The sequence below is a fragment of the Rhinichthys klamathensis genome, unplaced genomic scaffold (genome assembly GCF_029890125.1).
Source record: "Rhinichthys klamathensis goyatoka isolate OS25496 unplaced genomic scaffold, OSU_Roscu_1.1 h1tg000040l_1, whole genome shotgun sequence".
NCBI classification, from domain to species: Eukaryota; Metazoa; Chordata; class Actinopteri; order Cypriniformes; family Leuciscidae; genus Rhinichthys; species Rhinichthys klamathensis.
In genome coordinates this window covers 5,425,603-5,441,440 of record NW_026606587.1, presented here as the reverse complement: position 1 = coordinate 5,441,440, position 15,838 = coordinate 5,425,603, and the positions used below count along the sequence as shown (strand labels likewise).

General features: G+C 36.3%; 1 protein-coding gene across 1 annotated transcript in view; it reads left to right on the top strand.

The window, feature by feature from the left end:
- inpp5l (inositol polyphosphate-5-phosphatase L) overlaps positions 1 to 15,838 on the top strand; it is a 32,351-nt gene extending 16,513 nt beyond the window's left edge. The window contains exons 5-16 of the mRNA XM_056246684.1: positions 2,767 to 2,830; positions 4,102 to 4,205; positions 6,285 to 6,337; positions 6,642 to 6,761; positions 7,459 to 7,543; positions 7,635 to 7,730; positions 9,752 to 9,826; positions 9,911 to 9,984; positions 12,167 to 12,278; positions 12,490 to 12,558; positions 12,669 to 12,728; positions 15,312 to 15,838. Of these exons, the coding sequence (XP_056102659.1) occupies positions 2,767 to 2,830; positions 4,102 to 4,205; positions 6,285 to 6,337; positions 6,642 to 6,761; positions 7,459 to 7,543; positions 7,635 to 7,730; positions 9,752 to 9,826; positions 9,911 to 9,984; positions 12,167 to 12,278; positions 12,490 to 12,558; positions 12,669 to 12,710 (894 nt within the window). The 3' untranslated portion in view covers positions 12,711 to 12,728; positions 15,312 to 15,838. The remainder of the gene's footprint in view (positions 1 to 2,766; positions 2,831 to 4,101; positions 4,206 to 6,284; positions 6,338 to 6,641; positions 6,762 to 7,458; positions 7,544 to 7,634; positions 7,731 to 9,751; positions 9,827 to 9,910; positions 9,985 to 12,166; positions 12,279 to 12,489; positions 12,559 to 12,668; positions 12,729 to 15,311) is intronic.

The following is a 15,838-nucleotide window of genomic DNA, read 5'->3' as shown; positions in this document are numbered from 1 at the left end:
AAACCAATTCATATATACAAATATATATATATATATATATATATATATATACAAATAAATAGTGGATGTGTATCCTGGCCGCTATTCACTTTGATGAAAGTGAATGAGGACAGGGGGCTTTCAAGGTGCAAAATTAAATAAATAAAAGTAAAAAAAAAAAACATTAAAAGTAATCTATCCACCTTATGTTTAATGTAGCAGCAGCTTTGGCCTTTGCAAGTTGATTGTGCGAAGCTTGCATTGTCATTCGCTTCCATTATGCTGCTGGATATTGCAAGATCGTATTTGTTATCATATAATTTTAATGTATTATCGTAAACATAAAAACACATAGTGCAAATAGTTTTACTGTTTACTGCACTTTGTTTTTATTCTAGATATTTATCTGTATTGGCTAATGAATTGGGAGTCTTGCACATTCACAGAAAATAGCTTACTTGCGTGTTGCAAAATAATTACTAAATAGTATTCTGAAGCCATCCAATAGTTTTTTTGTGAGGAACAGACTAATATTTTGTTTTTAACTGATAATTGTTCCCCACAGTAAGCTGTTAGCGACTGTGACCAGATCATTGAGTCAGTGAGTTGAACTCAATAACAAGATCAGTCCGATTTCTGAAAAAAATCTGATTCATCATTTCAACACCCGTGAATTTATTTTAACTGTTCAAAGTGCTACAACAGATTTAAAATTTTTAAGTTATTCAAAATGGAATATACAGTGGGAGACCGTATTAAAATAAAAAATTACAAAGACCTCTTAAGTAAATTATTGGCCAGCTACTATCTAAAAACAGTGATGGACCAAAGATAGAGCCCAGGGGCACCCCTTTCATTACTCAAAGTAACAGTAAAATCTGTGAAAAGAGAGAAGTTGCTGGTGTTTGGCAGGGTATTAACCCTCAGCCCACCCAGGTGAGAGGTGCTGTCTGTGTGTTTGTACACAATGTGTATGGTCTGTACCTTGATGGACTGGGTTAATGTGCGGGAGTGGCCAGGCAGCAGACCGAGTCAATACGTTTAACTCCAGATTAAAACTATTGATTAGGCCCCTCTCATCTGAACATGATAAATAAACTGAATGTGTACGTGTGTGAGTGAGTGAGTGTGTATTTGTTTTGTTGATGCAGGATTGTTAGTAGCAGAGTTTTTCTGTGCGTGGGCCCTTTGCCACACCTGCTTCAGTTTTTGTTCCCAAATTACAAATTTATGTCAAATATACAAATGTCATGCACACATTTGTCAAAAAATTGGTTCATCACATCATGAGCCTGTTTCAACGGGACCCACAGCCCCACACACACATTCACACTTAAAGAGAGATCAGCACACTTGGAGCTTTACACCTATCTTCATCCATCAGGCCAGTGCAGGGTTTAATAAAAATGTATTGACTTAAAAGTGATTTTTTTATCTAAACACCATTTGTACGATGTGTGCCAGACGCTCTCTGCATTTACACACACACTCTCTTCCCAGTCAAGCGATGATTCACAACCCTCAGAAAACTAATTACAAATCAATACAGATGATGTGAGACAAATGAGAATGAAGGTGGGTGTTAACACAGCCAATGGCTGTGTGTGTGTGTGAGTTCATGCACTGCAATGAGGACCTTCATTATAAAAAGCTGCAAAATTTTAGCAAGATTTGATTATTTTTTGCCAACACATAATTATTTGTTTATCAAACAGACCCAAATTTTCCCATGGCCCAGTGGTATTTCAAATACAGTCAATCCTTGTCAACAGTATTTAATGACACTTTACAGCAATACAATATATTGGCTTTTAGTTCTTTAGCCTTAAAGTGTTAAAGAATTCTGTTTGTCTTTGCTCATGGCTAACAAATCAAATACACTACTGATCAAATGTTTGTAAGATTTGTTTTCAAAAGAAGTCTCTTATAATATAACACTCTCAACAGACAAACCCAAAAAAAGGTTAGTCCAGTCTGCGTCATTCCCCAGTCCAATTTCCCATCTCTCTCCCCAATAATTTCTGGCCCCTGCCGGAGCTGTTGTGCTTGGGTAGCACATGTGCCTGTTGTAATGTCCAGTCTCTCAAGACTGGTCATCTGGAAAGCACTGTCATATTAAAAAAGGATAATTTCTCTCACAAGATTTATTTATTTCTCCTGGGATAGATATTTTGAAGAAAACCTGACTGTGTGTGTGTGTTTACGGTGTGGTGTGCTTCATGTCAAAACATCCCTCAATGGCAGGTCATTTTTCTCTGCCATCCATGCGGCTCGTGTTAGGCCAACAGGAGGGCCCTGTGTTTAATCCCTGTGTGATTGTTTTAATTTTCTGTCTGTATTGATCTCTGCGGAGCTGGATTGATGTGCGCTCACCAGAGCAAGCAGCTAGTACATTAAATTCATTCAGCGTGCTGTCAGAAAACGCAGGGAGTGAGGTTTGCGAGTAGAGTATTGCATGGGCATATCTAGGTGTTTTTTGGGGTACCAAAACTATGGGCAAGTTTATGATTGGATAGTTTTGTTTTACAGACAGAAGGAAATCGACTGTAACAGAGTCTTGAAAGTCAGGGTTTAATGATTATGATGCAAGTACATCATCAACATCATCTAAAATCAAAGCAGCTCTTCAGACAGTGGAGATCTCCATTAACCCCTTTTTATGCATGACTTTAAGCTGTCAGGTCATTAGCCCTGTATCCACTCGGGATATTATTAGGGCTTCGATTAGAAGATCACACGAAATAATGTATGATTGTTTGCTTGACTGATTGATTTATTTGATTTTAGGCTCTGGGAAGCATGTATTTCATCCACAAGTCACTGAAAAATATCCAACAATATGACTTCAATGGTAAGAGTTTTATTTGGATAAATGTACTATAAAGTATTTATATTAATATTATGGTTGAATTTCACAAAACCTGTCAAGAACAAGTCCTGGTCATATTGCAAAATCCCGATCACCACGTTGGGGTATTTTGCAATATTGACTAGCTGATTGTGCATCATCCTGCTTAGTTATTACATGGCTTTTTAGCAAATAAATCAATAAATAAACAAAGTATTTGAGCAGTTATGGAGTGGTCAGTTGGTCATACATTGTCACCTGTGGATGAGCTGCGATTTATTCAGAAATATTTGAACGCTGAATGCCAAGCATTGACAGAATTCGGCATGTATAATAGGAAATTATATTTTTCTTTTTTTAGGACCATTAAGATTTTTGCATTGTGACATTATTTTTTCACAACAACTAAATGCATCCCAAAAATGTAAATTGTTGTAATATAATATAAAGAACAAATATGGTATAACATAAAGAAAAATATGTTATATTTTCTAAATTGTATCTATATAGTATGTATACTTAATTAAAGTCGTTTTTGAACTGGCTTTAATTTATGCTCATAAAAAAAAATATTGTATTAACTGACAGAACTACAGTCATGAAAAACAAATGAGAATCAATCTCCATTGGAAAAAAATGTGAATGAATGAAGCGAAGTAAAACCTTAAAGATGCTTTACATTAAAAATAATTAAAAGTTAAAAGTTCAGGTGAATACATAGAATTCAGTTGAGGAACAGTGTTGCTTCTCAAAATGTTTTATTCAATATTAAAGATTAAGATCAAGATGAAACATTTCGTGGAAATTGTGTAATGAAGTGGGTTAAATGGTACAAGGGTTTTCCCAATTTGTACCAAAAAAAAAAAAAATTACATTTGTGAAATTCACACAATCTTACTGGTCGAAAAACAAGACATTTACTGCTATTAGCAGAGAGATGAATTTCCAACCAACACAACAGAAATAAATGTTCTCCTTTGACTCGTTTGGTTAGTGTCTCTGATAGAACAGGATTTAACCTCATGAGCTTTTTTTCTCGAGCCTTCATCTGTTCTAGTCACAGCATCTCATGAATAAGCTCTCAAGGAGAGGACTAATAGAAGAGCCATTAAGATCAGTGGACCAATGAATGTGGTGCCCTATCAAATCAGTGTCTCATAGATCCTGCTCTCACAGCCTACAGCTGCACGACAACTCCAACATTAGTATATTGATTTTGCATTTGCATGTTTTTCTAACAATATGTCTTGTTTGTTTATTCCTCCTCCTTGTAGTGAAGGAGTTTAAAGCTGTCTCAGGCCATAACAAGTACGTGGGCTCCCTGGAAGGAGTGACTACCATGGAAAAAGAGAAATTCCCCAAGAACTTTTGGCCTGATGTAAGTGTGTGTAGTGTTCTGGTGTTTTTTTTTTTTTACAATTGTTGTGAATTTCTCTTTGCTGTGTCACACACTTCTGTTTTGACTAAATTTTTAGGGATGCACCAGTTTAATTTACTCACACTTATACTGGTTAAATGCTCTCATATAGAGCATTTGTTACATAAACCTTGAAACACACAGAAACTAGAAGCAGAACAAACTATCAGCGATTATTTCAAGAATTCATTAAACATTTCATTAATTCATTAAATATATTCATGTCTGTAATATTGTTGAATACAATTTTTTACTTATCTTCCCATCATGCTGTACAAATGGTCCAAATTATGTTATTTTTTTAGTTGTCACAATTTTAATGAATGCTACATATTTTATAATGAGGGGGAAATCATATACAGTAACAAGGTTGTATGCAAAATCTAAATGTTTGGTCATTTAAATTAAAGTTAAATATTTAACATGCAGGCAGGGGCGTCACTAGGCCCTTTTTAGGGGGGCTTCAGCCCTAAACTTCTGCCTAGCCCCCCTAAAAATGTGAGATTAATGTAGGCTACACAAATTTGTGTTCGCTTCAGTCTTGTTATAATCAGATTCAGCGCGTTCTTCATCTTCAATCCGCAGCGGCGCCGACAGAGAGCACGTCAGAAACAGAGGACAGGGTGTGTGTGTTCATGTGTGTTCATCTGAGCCTCATTGGTCTGTCACTGCTCGTCAATGTCAGAATATTTGAGATGACCAATCAAATCAAAGTAGGCAGGCTTTATGTTCACAGACGCTGCTGAGCGCGAATTTTAACAGTGCGACTCGGTTAACAGTTTAACAGTTACGGTCAAGTGCGAGATAAGATGTAAGTAGCTAAACTTAACATTTCATATTTTACTTTTTTTAGGTCATAAATGTTAAACGAATGACAAAAAATAATCAGGCAAACTAATATAGTTTTGTCTAATTTCGCCATTTTGAACTGAAAATAGGCTGTAACGTGACTCATGTAATGTAATAATTAGTTTACAAGAAACACTAACAAAGCCGTTTTCATCATGTTAGGCACAAGATTAATAATGAATGTGTACATATTGAGGATATAATACAAATTGTAGCCATTAGTAAATTAAAAAAGCTCAGCTTTAGGAGGGGAAGAGAAAGGGACGAAGAGACTGAGAAAAAAAGAAAGAGTGATGGAGATAAGAGAGCAGGTATTGACAAATAATCTGCCCACTGACATGGTTTTAAAGCTATTTCTTATCCTTTTTTGGTCTTCAAACGTCTTGAAATGCACAAATCAGAGAAATAAAAAATTTGAACCCCCTACCAACCTCAAATTTAGGACCTCTGTGACTAAAGCCCTGTCTACGGCCCTGTATTAGGCATAAGATCAATAATAAATGTGTAGCCTACATATTGTGAATGCATTTAATAAACTTAATTACCTTTAGTAGCTTTCAGTAAATAAACACGTCTGAGAAAATGATTCATAGGCAAAATCAACCTATCAATTGACCCTATGTTTACTTTCTTCACTGACAGACAAAAATGAAAAGCCTATATCAGTCAAAGCTCAGCTTTAGGAGGGGAAGAGACAGGGCAAGATAAAAACAAAGAGAAAAAGAGTGTGATGCTGATGAGGAGAGAAAAATAATCAGCTGCCCACTATCCAAGTTTTTTGGCCTTCAGAACATCTTAAAATGCACATATGTAGATCAGAGAAATCAAAATTTTCTCGGGGAGACCCCAAACCCCCCTATTTGCCCTACCTCACATTAGGGACCACAGTTATTATAAAACCGTGCCTTTGCATCGTAATGAAAATGGTTAATAGTGATCTTTAGATCCTAAACTAAAGTGTTACATTTTTTTATTTTTTTTAAAAAAATCATATTGGGGGCTTAGCCCCCCTAAAATGAAAATCCTAGTGACGCCCCTGCATGCAGGTATTACTAAAATATTAAAATGTTAAATGTATTAACATTTTTTAATACTGTCATTGACTGGATCATTGATTACTCGAACTCTGTCTATAAAATTATATGGATGTCTCCTCCTATTATCCATATGTGTGTGTGCATTTTATTACAGTTCAAGTGGTCCAGAAAAGGCTACATGAGGACACGATGGATCATTCACAACCAGTATGTTTTCACTCACACTCTTCTTCACCTTTTGAGATTTCCCCCATAATTTTCTTTACAGTCTATCGTGTAAGTGTTTTTTGGCTTCACTTTGTGTTAGCTGTGTGTTAGTGGAATAGTATGTCATCAGAAGCGCATTAATAGCAGACACATGGCAGCAGTATAATAGACCAGTACAGGAACCTGAAGACTGAGTGATAAATGAACGGAGTCTGTGAACTTCATCCTATCAGCTAATGTCCCACATCAGTCACAGATACCCCCATATATAATATATATTGTGTTTATCTGTGTGTGTGTGCAGGGGTTTAGACCTGGTGAATGTCCACCTGTTTCACGACGCCTCCAACCTCATAGCCTGCAACGCTAGTCCATCAGTGTATACCGCAAACCGCAAGAAAGCTCTCAGATATGTCATCAACAGGTTTGTGCTTCTGAATTATGTGTGTAAATACATTCAAGTAATACAAATGACAACATGAAATTAGAATTAAATAACACGCATTAGTGCACGTTATCCCTACATTCATTAAAGGGTTAGTTTACCCACAAATTTATCCCATATATTTATATAAAATATCCCATAATTTACTCACCGTCAAGCCATCCTAGGTGTATATGACTTTCTTCTTTCAGCCAAACACAATTGGAGTTATATAAAAAAAAATATCCTGGCTCTTCCCAGCTTTGTAATAAGAGTGTGAATGGTACCCTAGATTTTGAAGCCCAAAAAAGCACATTCATTCATCATAAAAGTAATCCATACGGCTCCAGGGGGTTAATAAAGGCCTTCTGTAGCGAAGCAATGCGTAATTGTAACTTTATAAACTATAATCACTGGCTTCCCGATAACGGCCATACGCGAGTCTAGTTCCGGCGGAAGAGTGACCTCTGACCTGACGTATAATAATATTAACCTATAATATCATAGTTCACTCATCATGATCAAATCAAAGCCTGAATAGAATCGAGTCCAGGTCAACATTATTTCCAGTTGATTTTTCTCTTACATACAGAAATGCATTAGTTAAATGCTGTGTTATGTTGTCTTTGAGCAGAGAAGACATTGAGTTGTAATGTGGTTTGTGGTCCCATATCAAACTTTTTCTCTTGTCTTGCAGGATAGAAGATAACAGCTACAGTCCTCTTCCCTTCTTCCTGTTTGGGGATTTCAATTTCCGCCTTGACACACTCAGTCTAGTACAGGTAAATCTGACTGATATATTCCACACACACCAAAGAGACCATACACTCATACATTATGTAAAGATTAATATGTGTATTTGTTTGTGTTCAGAACCTCTCCATGTCAGCTGATATCCAGACGGTAAAAAAAGACAGTAGCAACGAGGTAGAAAAAATCATTTGTGAAGAGAAAGACAATGACCACCAGGTGATTATTTATTATTAAAGCTGTTTTGATGAAAAGAGATGTTGAATTAGGTATATTATATGCTGATTACTTAATCAAATTAACCACAAACATTTGCATATATCAATTATTTCTGAGAAAAGCCTACAGATTAAGATTCAGTCATTCAGTAGACATTGCAAAAGTTAACTTGAGTCTGTCTGAGGTAAATTTACGGACTGTTTACACATTCCATTTTTTTTTTTTTTTTTTTTTACATAAACAAAAACTTAGGAGTCAGTAAGATTTTTTTTTTTTTTATTGATCAAGAACACATTAAATTGAGCGAAATTGACAGAAATCCTCTGTAACCATTTAAATGTCTTTTCTGTTTCAAATAAATGCTGACAGATAAATTAAATAAGACACTGATGTGTCTTATTAAAATAAGACACTTTCACAATGCTGATGCTGAAAATTCTGTCAATTTAAATTCCACAATATTACACTTTTTACTATATTTTTTGATCAAATAAATTCAGCTTTCGTGAGCATAATAATTTTTATTTTTAAACATAACAAAATCTTACCGACCAAAAACTTTTGAATGGTTGTGTATGAATCGGACTTTGGCCATTGTGACCATTATTAATTTACTTAGTATTTATATATATATACACACACACACACACACACACACACACACCGTATTTTCCGCACTATAAGGCGCACTTAAAAGCCTTTAATTTTCTCAAAAAACGACAGTGCGCCTTATAATCCGGAGTGCCTTATATATGGATCAATTGCTCCACGTTATTAAATTCGCCCGCGAACTCGCGCTCGTGTCCATCTTATGCCCGCTCTGTCACACGGCCAGTTCAACCTCGTATAAATCAGGTTATGTGTGTAATGGTGTGTTCACACCGAACGCGAATTTAATTATTTGCGCGAGTCGATTACATACAAAGTCAATGCAAAGACGCGAATAGACGCATCATTCGCGCCGGGCGTTGCGAATGACGCGAATTGGGCGACGCGTTTGCCGCGAATGTCTTCCGCGCGAGTTGAAAAAATTTAACTCGAGCGAATGTTCAAGCGTCTAACTAGATGCGATAGACACGTATTTGACGCTCTATTCGCGTTCGGTGTGAACATACCATTACTAACAGACACACGAACAGACACACTGTCCCCGGCGCTGCTCGCGCGGCACAGAATGTTCATAAAGCGCTCCCCGTTCACAGTAACCGGGTCGTCTCATTCAAAACAGCCAGCTGTTGCTGTCAGCGAGCCGCTGCACATGAATACTCATATGAGTCAGGCTGCGAATGTAAGTTACGTGCCCGCCCCAGCGCGCTCACGCTTACTAATAAACGCCTCGCCTCCGGCGCCGCGCACTCGCTACATTCCCTTTAGCACATCTAGTGGATGCATAACGCAAACCCAGTCAAACGTTTGACTGCAGTTATGTGCCTTATAATCCGGTGCGCCCTATATATGAAAAATGTTCTAAAATAGGTAATTCATTGAAGGTGCGCCTTATAATCCGGTGCGCCTTATAGTGCGGAAAATATTAATAATATATATAAAATCTTAATTCACCAATATGCAGAATTACAGAGCCACCACCAAACCTGCCGAGACACTTGCTTTCCTGAGGTTTTGTAAACATAGATGTTAAAGGATCTGACTTAGCATCCAGGAGATGATTAATTTTTTCGTTTTGTGTGCGCTCAGACATATCCAGTACACTGTCCAGCCAGATTTATGGTTCTTGGACGGTTGATATTGACTTCTTGCCAGTCCTGAAAATGCGAGCTTGCATTTAGATCACTCCTGCAGACCTGTGCTTCATTTTTTTTTGGTGCCAGCAAAGTTGGAGTTACTCTCCGTTCTTTGCTAGTTTTTTATGCCCTACATTAACCTCTGTCCTTCTCTTTTCACCTTTGTCTTTACTCTTTGTCTTTCCTTGTTTTTATTTTTTCTTTACTCATGTTTTTTTTTCCTTTTCCTTCTTTTCAATACTTTTTTTCTGTCCTCCTCTTTTATCGCTCCATCACTAGGTTCTCCTTCATATAGAGACCAAGTTATTTGCTTACTTGCACCAGGCGGTGTTCAGAGAAAACAACGGAAAAGAGGTCTGAGCTTTGTTTTAAGAAATTAGACATTGATTATAATTGAATCAAAAGAGTGTATCACTAGAAATGAGTTCTGTCTTTCAGCTGCTGAAGTATGATAAGGAGATCTCTGCGTTCCACGACGTCATCACAGAGGAGGATATCCGCTTTCCTCCCAGGTGAGCAACTTTAAAAAGTCTCGTTAAACACCTGAGAATGTAAAGTGCACAATATTAAATAGTGCACAATATTCCAAGGGTAAAAATCAAATGTAATATCAGACTCTGGCCTTGCAGAAAAGAAACGTCTTTCAGGAGCAGAACAAAGTATATCATTTGAAAATAAATTTTTTATAATAATAATTAGCTGTACTTTTCATGGACCAATCAAATCTGTATGGACACTGTCAAATCAGGTCCTACATCACATCATTTCCTGATTAATATTGTATTATTATTTTACATATTGTATTATTAATACATTACTTTTGAATACTATCATTCAAAAGTTTGGGTCGGCAAGATTTTCTTTAATTTTTTTTGGAAGAACTTAATACTTTTATTCAACAAGGACACATTAAATTGATCAAAAGTCATGAGACACTGAAGACCAGTATTTTGGAAAGTTACTTTTAAAAATAATGCGTTACTATATTGCGTTACTCCCTAAAAAAGTTACTAATTGCGTTACTTAGTTGCGTTTTTATGGAAAATAATGCATCACATTACTATTTCTCACCTTGGCTGAACTAAACAACAAACTGAACGTATCTTTATAAAAGATGTAAATAAAAGTTCTATTTTTGGCAAATGCAAAGAAGGCGCTTTCACACCAAATGTGAGATGACCCAGGAGAAGAAAGTTCAACATTCTCACTTCAGAAAAAAAAAGAAAAATAAACACAAATGTGATGTTTAACTAAAGTCATGTTTGCTTATTTGTATGGTTGAATTGGACCATCGAAGGTCAACAGCAAAGACGCTGGTTAATAAAGTGAGATTAAATTCATAAATAGTATATTATTCAACATTTTAATTATTGCAGTTTTGCTTAATGGTTAGCATTTCACTGTTTTTATTCATTTTGAGGAATACTGAATCAGTGTTTGTGCAAGTGAGAAGAGTAAATGCATGTTCACGTTAGTCTAGAACTACAACAACCATTATGTTCACACACAACGCCTCTGAACTTACTCCTGATTTCTCTCAACATAAGGACAGGAGAGCTGTCAGTCAATAAATGGGAAAACAAAGTAACTTGTGTTCCTTATTTGAAAAAGTAACTCCGATATTTTGGTGTAAATTTAAAAGTAATGCGTTACTTTACTCGTTACTTATGGCGCTTTTCCACTACACAGTACCAGCTCGGCTCGACTCGACTCGACTCGCCTTTGTTTGGTTTTCCACTGTGTAAAAGTTGTACCTGTACCTGCTTTCGGGTACTTTTTTTCGTACCACCTCCGGCGAGGTTCTAAGCGAGCTGAGGCGAGCTAAGCCGATACTAAAATGTGACGTGAAAACAATGCCGACTGCTGATTGGTCACAGAGAATCTGCGTCATCATTGCACGCGCCAGATGGAGTATCCAGAATAACCCCGCCATTTTTAAATAGTTTGGCCAGAGATAGTTACTAAACTTACTACTATTATTATGGCAACTCGGAAGAATACGCCGTGGTCAAACGAGGAGGTGCAGACATTCATTTGTTTGGTTGCCGAAGAGAGGATCCAGCGAGAGCTTGATGGGGCAACGAGGAACGAAATGCGTCGCTATGACGACCGGGTACTATTTGTGGCGGTACTTTCTGCAATGGAAAACGGAGCGAAAAGCGAGCCGAGTCGAGGCGAGCCAAGGCGAGTCGAGTCGAGCTGGTACTGGTAATGGAAAAGCGCCATTAGTAAAAGTAATCGTATTGCGTAACTCATGTTACTTGTAATGCGTTACCCCCAACACTGCTGAAGACTGGAGTAATGGTTGCTAAAAATTCAGCTTTGACGTTTCAGGATATTAATATATTAAAGTATGATTTTTTAAAATTGTAATAATAATTTCACAGTATAATAGTTTGGGCTGTATTTTTGATCAAATGAATGGTCAACATAAGAAAAGAAAAAATCTTTCCGGACTCAAACTTTTGAACGCTAGTGTGTCATCGTGATAATACAGTAGTTAAATATGTTATGGGGGTCAATTTTACCCATTAAAATTTTTGAAATACCGGTTAACTTATGATTTTTTTTCTTGACATTTTGTGACTTTTTCTCAACGTGCCTGCAAAGTGAGGGGTTAAATAATGAATTGTAATTGTCAGTCCAAAACAGTGTTCATGTCTGAGTTCTGCTTGCATCGTTTTAATGTTTCAGTTACCCATACAGTGAAGACTACACTAAACCTACACAGTACATGAACACACGATGCCCGGCATGGTGTGACCGCATCCTAATGTCCCACAGCGCGGGAGACATCATTCACCGGGTAGGTTTACGTTTATTACTTTTATTGTGAGCTTAATGAAGTTTTTTTCTTCTTCTTCTTTTCTTACATATTCTTTTACACCATAACTAAATATGTTCATCTGTATTACACACCCATGTGTTAAATCAATAATCATCTGGTACCAAAGGATATGCAATATGCGTGTTTGAGATGAATGAACAGCGACTGATTTATTGTTTGTTGTCTGCAGAGGGAAGAGAGTGAGAGTGGTGTTGTTTATAACACACTGGGCTCCAACATCTGCATGGGAGACCACAAGGTGATCAGATCTCTCAAACATCCCATCCAAATCAAAATGTTTCAACGAATGCTGATGGATGAATCAATGAATGACTATTTTATTGGTTATGTTTTATGTCTTTTCTCCAGCCTGTTTTCCTGTTTTTTCCACTGAAGACAATTGCACATTGACACTAGGAGAGTCAAAGAGTGAGGCATTTCATTTGTTTGTTTGTGTTGTGTTTGCTGCTTTTGTAGCTTGACCTGAAACAACAAAGATTTAGTTTATAAGTATAAAATCTGATTTTCAGGGTTTTTTCCCCCCAATATATTCTTATAATATGGACAATACATTATACTGGTATAATGTAAAGAAATACAATAAAACTATATAATTCAGTTCTATTTTTTATATATCATTTCTTGAATTACCTCAAATTGTGTAAAAAAAAAAAGTCACCAATAGAGTTAACTTTATTTCATAACTTTGTTATGTTGAAGATTAACTGCAGTGTGACACGAATTTCAACTAAAACTATATTAAATTGCATAGTTGTAATGTTTTAATAATTATGATGCATCTCATTTTATATTATGCATGTCTTAAGTTAATATTCATTGAGTAAATATGGAATGTTTGTACTTTTACACATATATTCGTCACACGAGTGAAATAACAAAGACAAAAAGGTGATTAAATTGGTTTTGACAGGTAACAAAAGCTACAATATTCCTAATTTAAATAATTCCCTCCCAAGGCATACAGTACGCAAAAAAAGGGGGGTGAGGCCTGGTTGATTAGTGTTTTGAACCTCGTAGTTATGGTAAGGGCGTGACATTTCCAAAACTGGTTCGAAGCGGTTGACCAATCACAACACACTGGTCCAATCAGAGCACATTGTGTTTTTTTTAGAAGGAGGGCCTTTATAGAAACCAGAACTAAACAGAGCGTTGCTGGCAGTCCGGGAAGAGAGTTGCTGCAACAATGTAAAATATGTGAAAAAATAAAGTTTTTTTAACATTCAAACATGAAATCCTACTAGACCCCAAAACCAAAATCAAGACTTTGAAAAAGGGCATACCATCTTGATGTTGAAAAAAGGTTTATGTCCACGTTATTTGTCAACCACCCAAGTACACCTCTCCCATTTCCAGATTGAGTCGCAGAATGTCCGTCAGTCCACTTAAGCGTTCAGTTCTGATCTTCCCCGAGGAGCCGTTAGCAGCCCCTCGGCCCTCATTTACTGTGACGCCGAGCCGAGATGATGGAAGACGGGTCCCGCTGCTCGTCTCCTGATCTATGTCTGTTGGATTCCCTGGCTCTCAAGCCTACGCAAGCAATTCCACCGCACTGGACCATAAACGCACCAGTGTTCATTAATTACAGATACACAGAACACAGATCTATCCTGCATTGTTGTCCCATATTGGCATTTTTAGGGCGGTGATTTTGTTTTGCTGCCAGTTTTATGTGTGTTCTATAGGTTACGCTTGTCTATTGTTTAGATGGGTTTACTACTGCAGCTGGTCTGTCGTTTAATCTCCAAATAGACTTAAATTATGGACATTGGTATTCTTTGGTGCTTAAATTGAAGAATTGGGGTCTAAAGTGGATTGTGCAGGGGGTTTTTTTGTGTTTGTTTTGTTTAATATTATGTGCAAGACAGTACAATGTACATTTCAGTCTGTGAAAAACGGCTGGAAACAAAGAAGTTGATGTAAACATTTTTGTACATTCAGTACAGTACTGTACCAGACAATACCAAGCAATACAAAACTCTGCACAAATTGTGATACCGTACAGACAGATTATAGAAGAGCAGGCAAAGCATGGCAAGTTTTTTACATAGCATATATATACACTACCGTTCAAAAGTTTGGGGTCGGTACGATTTTAAATACTTTTAAAAGAATTCTCTTCTGCTAACCATGGCTGCGCTTATTTGATTAAAAATACAACAAAAATCAGTTATAGTATTAAATATTATTCCAGTGTAAATCAGCTGTTTTGATGAATAGGAAGTTCAAAAGACTTTTGTAACATTATAAATGTCTTTACTGTCACTTTCGATCAAATTAATTATTCCTTGATAAATAAAAGTATTGATTTCTTTCCTCCAAAAAATAAAAATAAAATTCTCACTGACCCCAAACTTTTTAACGGTAGTGTATATACTGTACTTAATACTCATTGGTAAACCAAAATGCTTTACATTGGTATAATGAGGAGAGAGAATAAAAAAAAAATGCAAACATTATAAACGGCCATTTTAAATTATTTAAGAACAAATGCATAAGAAAGATAAAAGAACAGTTTTATTTAAAAACTAAAATGGAATGAAATACAGTATAATAAAAATGTTCAAAAGACAAAATGACACATTCATAACTTCTCAGCTTTTCTGTTTAATTCTTTGGCAAAAAATTCATAAACCCATTTCAGTCCATTCATAAACCCAATATCATTCTTTACATTTTTTCTACAATTACTAAAAATAATAACAACACATTTCCACTAGATGAACAAAACCATAGAATGGTTTTATCAAGATAAAGATTTTGGGTTAAAATTATTTCAATATATAATAGGAAGTGTATGTCTTAAGACAAGTGAACTGGTCACATACCATTTTCCTAATCACCCTTTTCCTTCAGTAAATCCAAAAAATATGTCATGTCAAATACCCTTAAGACAAACAAATCATTTACAAAGTTGTCATGTGCAAGATTAATATGTTTTCATAAAATACGTTTTCTTTTCAAGTTGATTAACACTCCTTCTCTCTTTATCAGGACTTCCTGTGTTGTTGACGTGTTCCTAGAGGTTATTCTGTGGTCATCTCTTCCGATCATGCCAGGGCTCTACAACAAGTACACACTCACTCTCACACACCGAGACAATGAGAAAACCCCTACAGGACCCCCTGAAATCTCCTGGCAAACTCAAGTGGGCACACAATGTAAAGGACAAGAACTGTTCATTTTCTGATAGTTTTACTCTTAGTTTTACTTTCATCATAATGCACATTTAACAAAGACTTCAGGTTTGTTCAGTCAGCGTGACTTCAGAAATCTCTGAACAAAGAAAAATAGGACCAAGAGAAAGAACACAAAGACTTCTCGAAGCTCTCAACTCCTGACTTTTCACAAACAACTAAGCTTAAGACTTTGCATAGAGTGGGAATTACAACTCCATTCGTTTGCTTTTACTCATTGTATGCGAATGCAAGTACAAGTATGCTGACAATAGCACACCATATCCAAACGCAAGCTGCTGCGACGCACAAGCTTTGGTTGCTGTTTGACTCCTGAATCTCTTT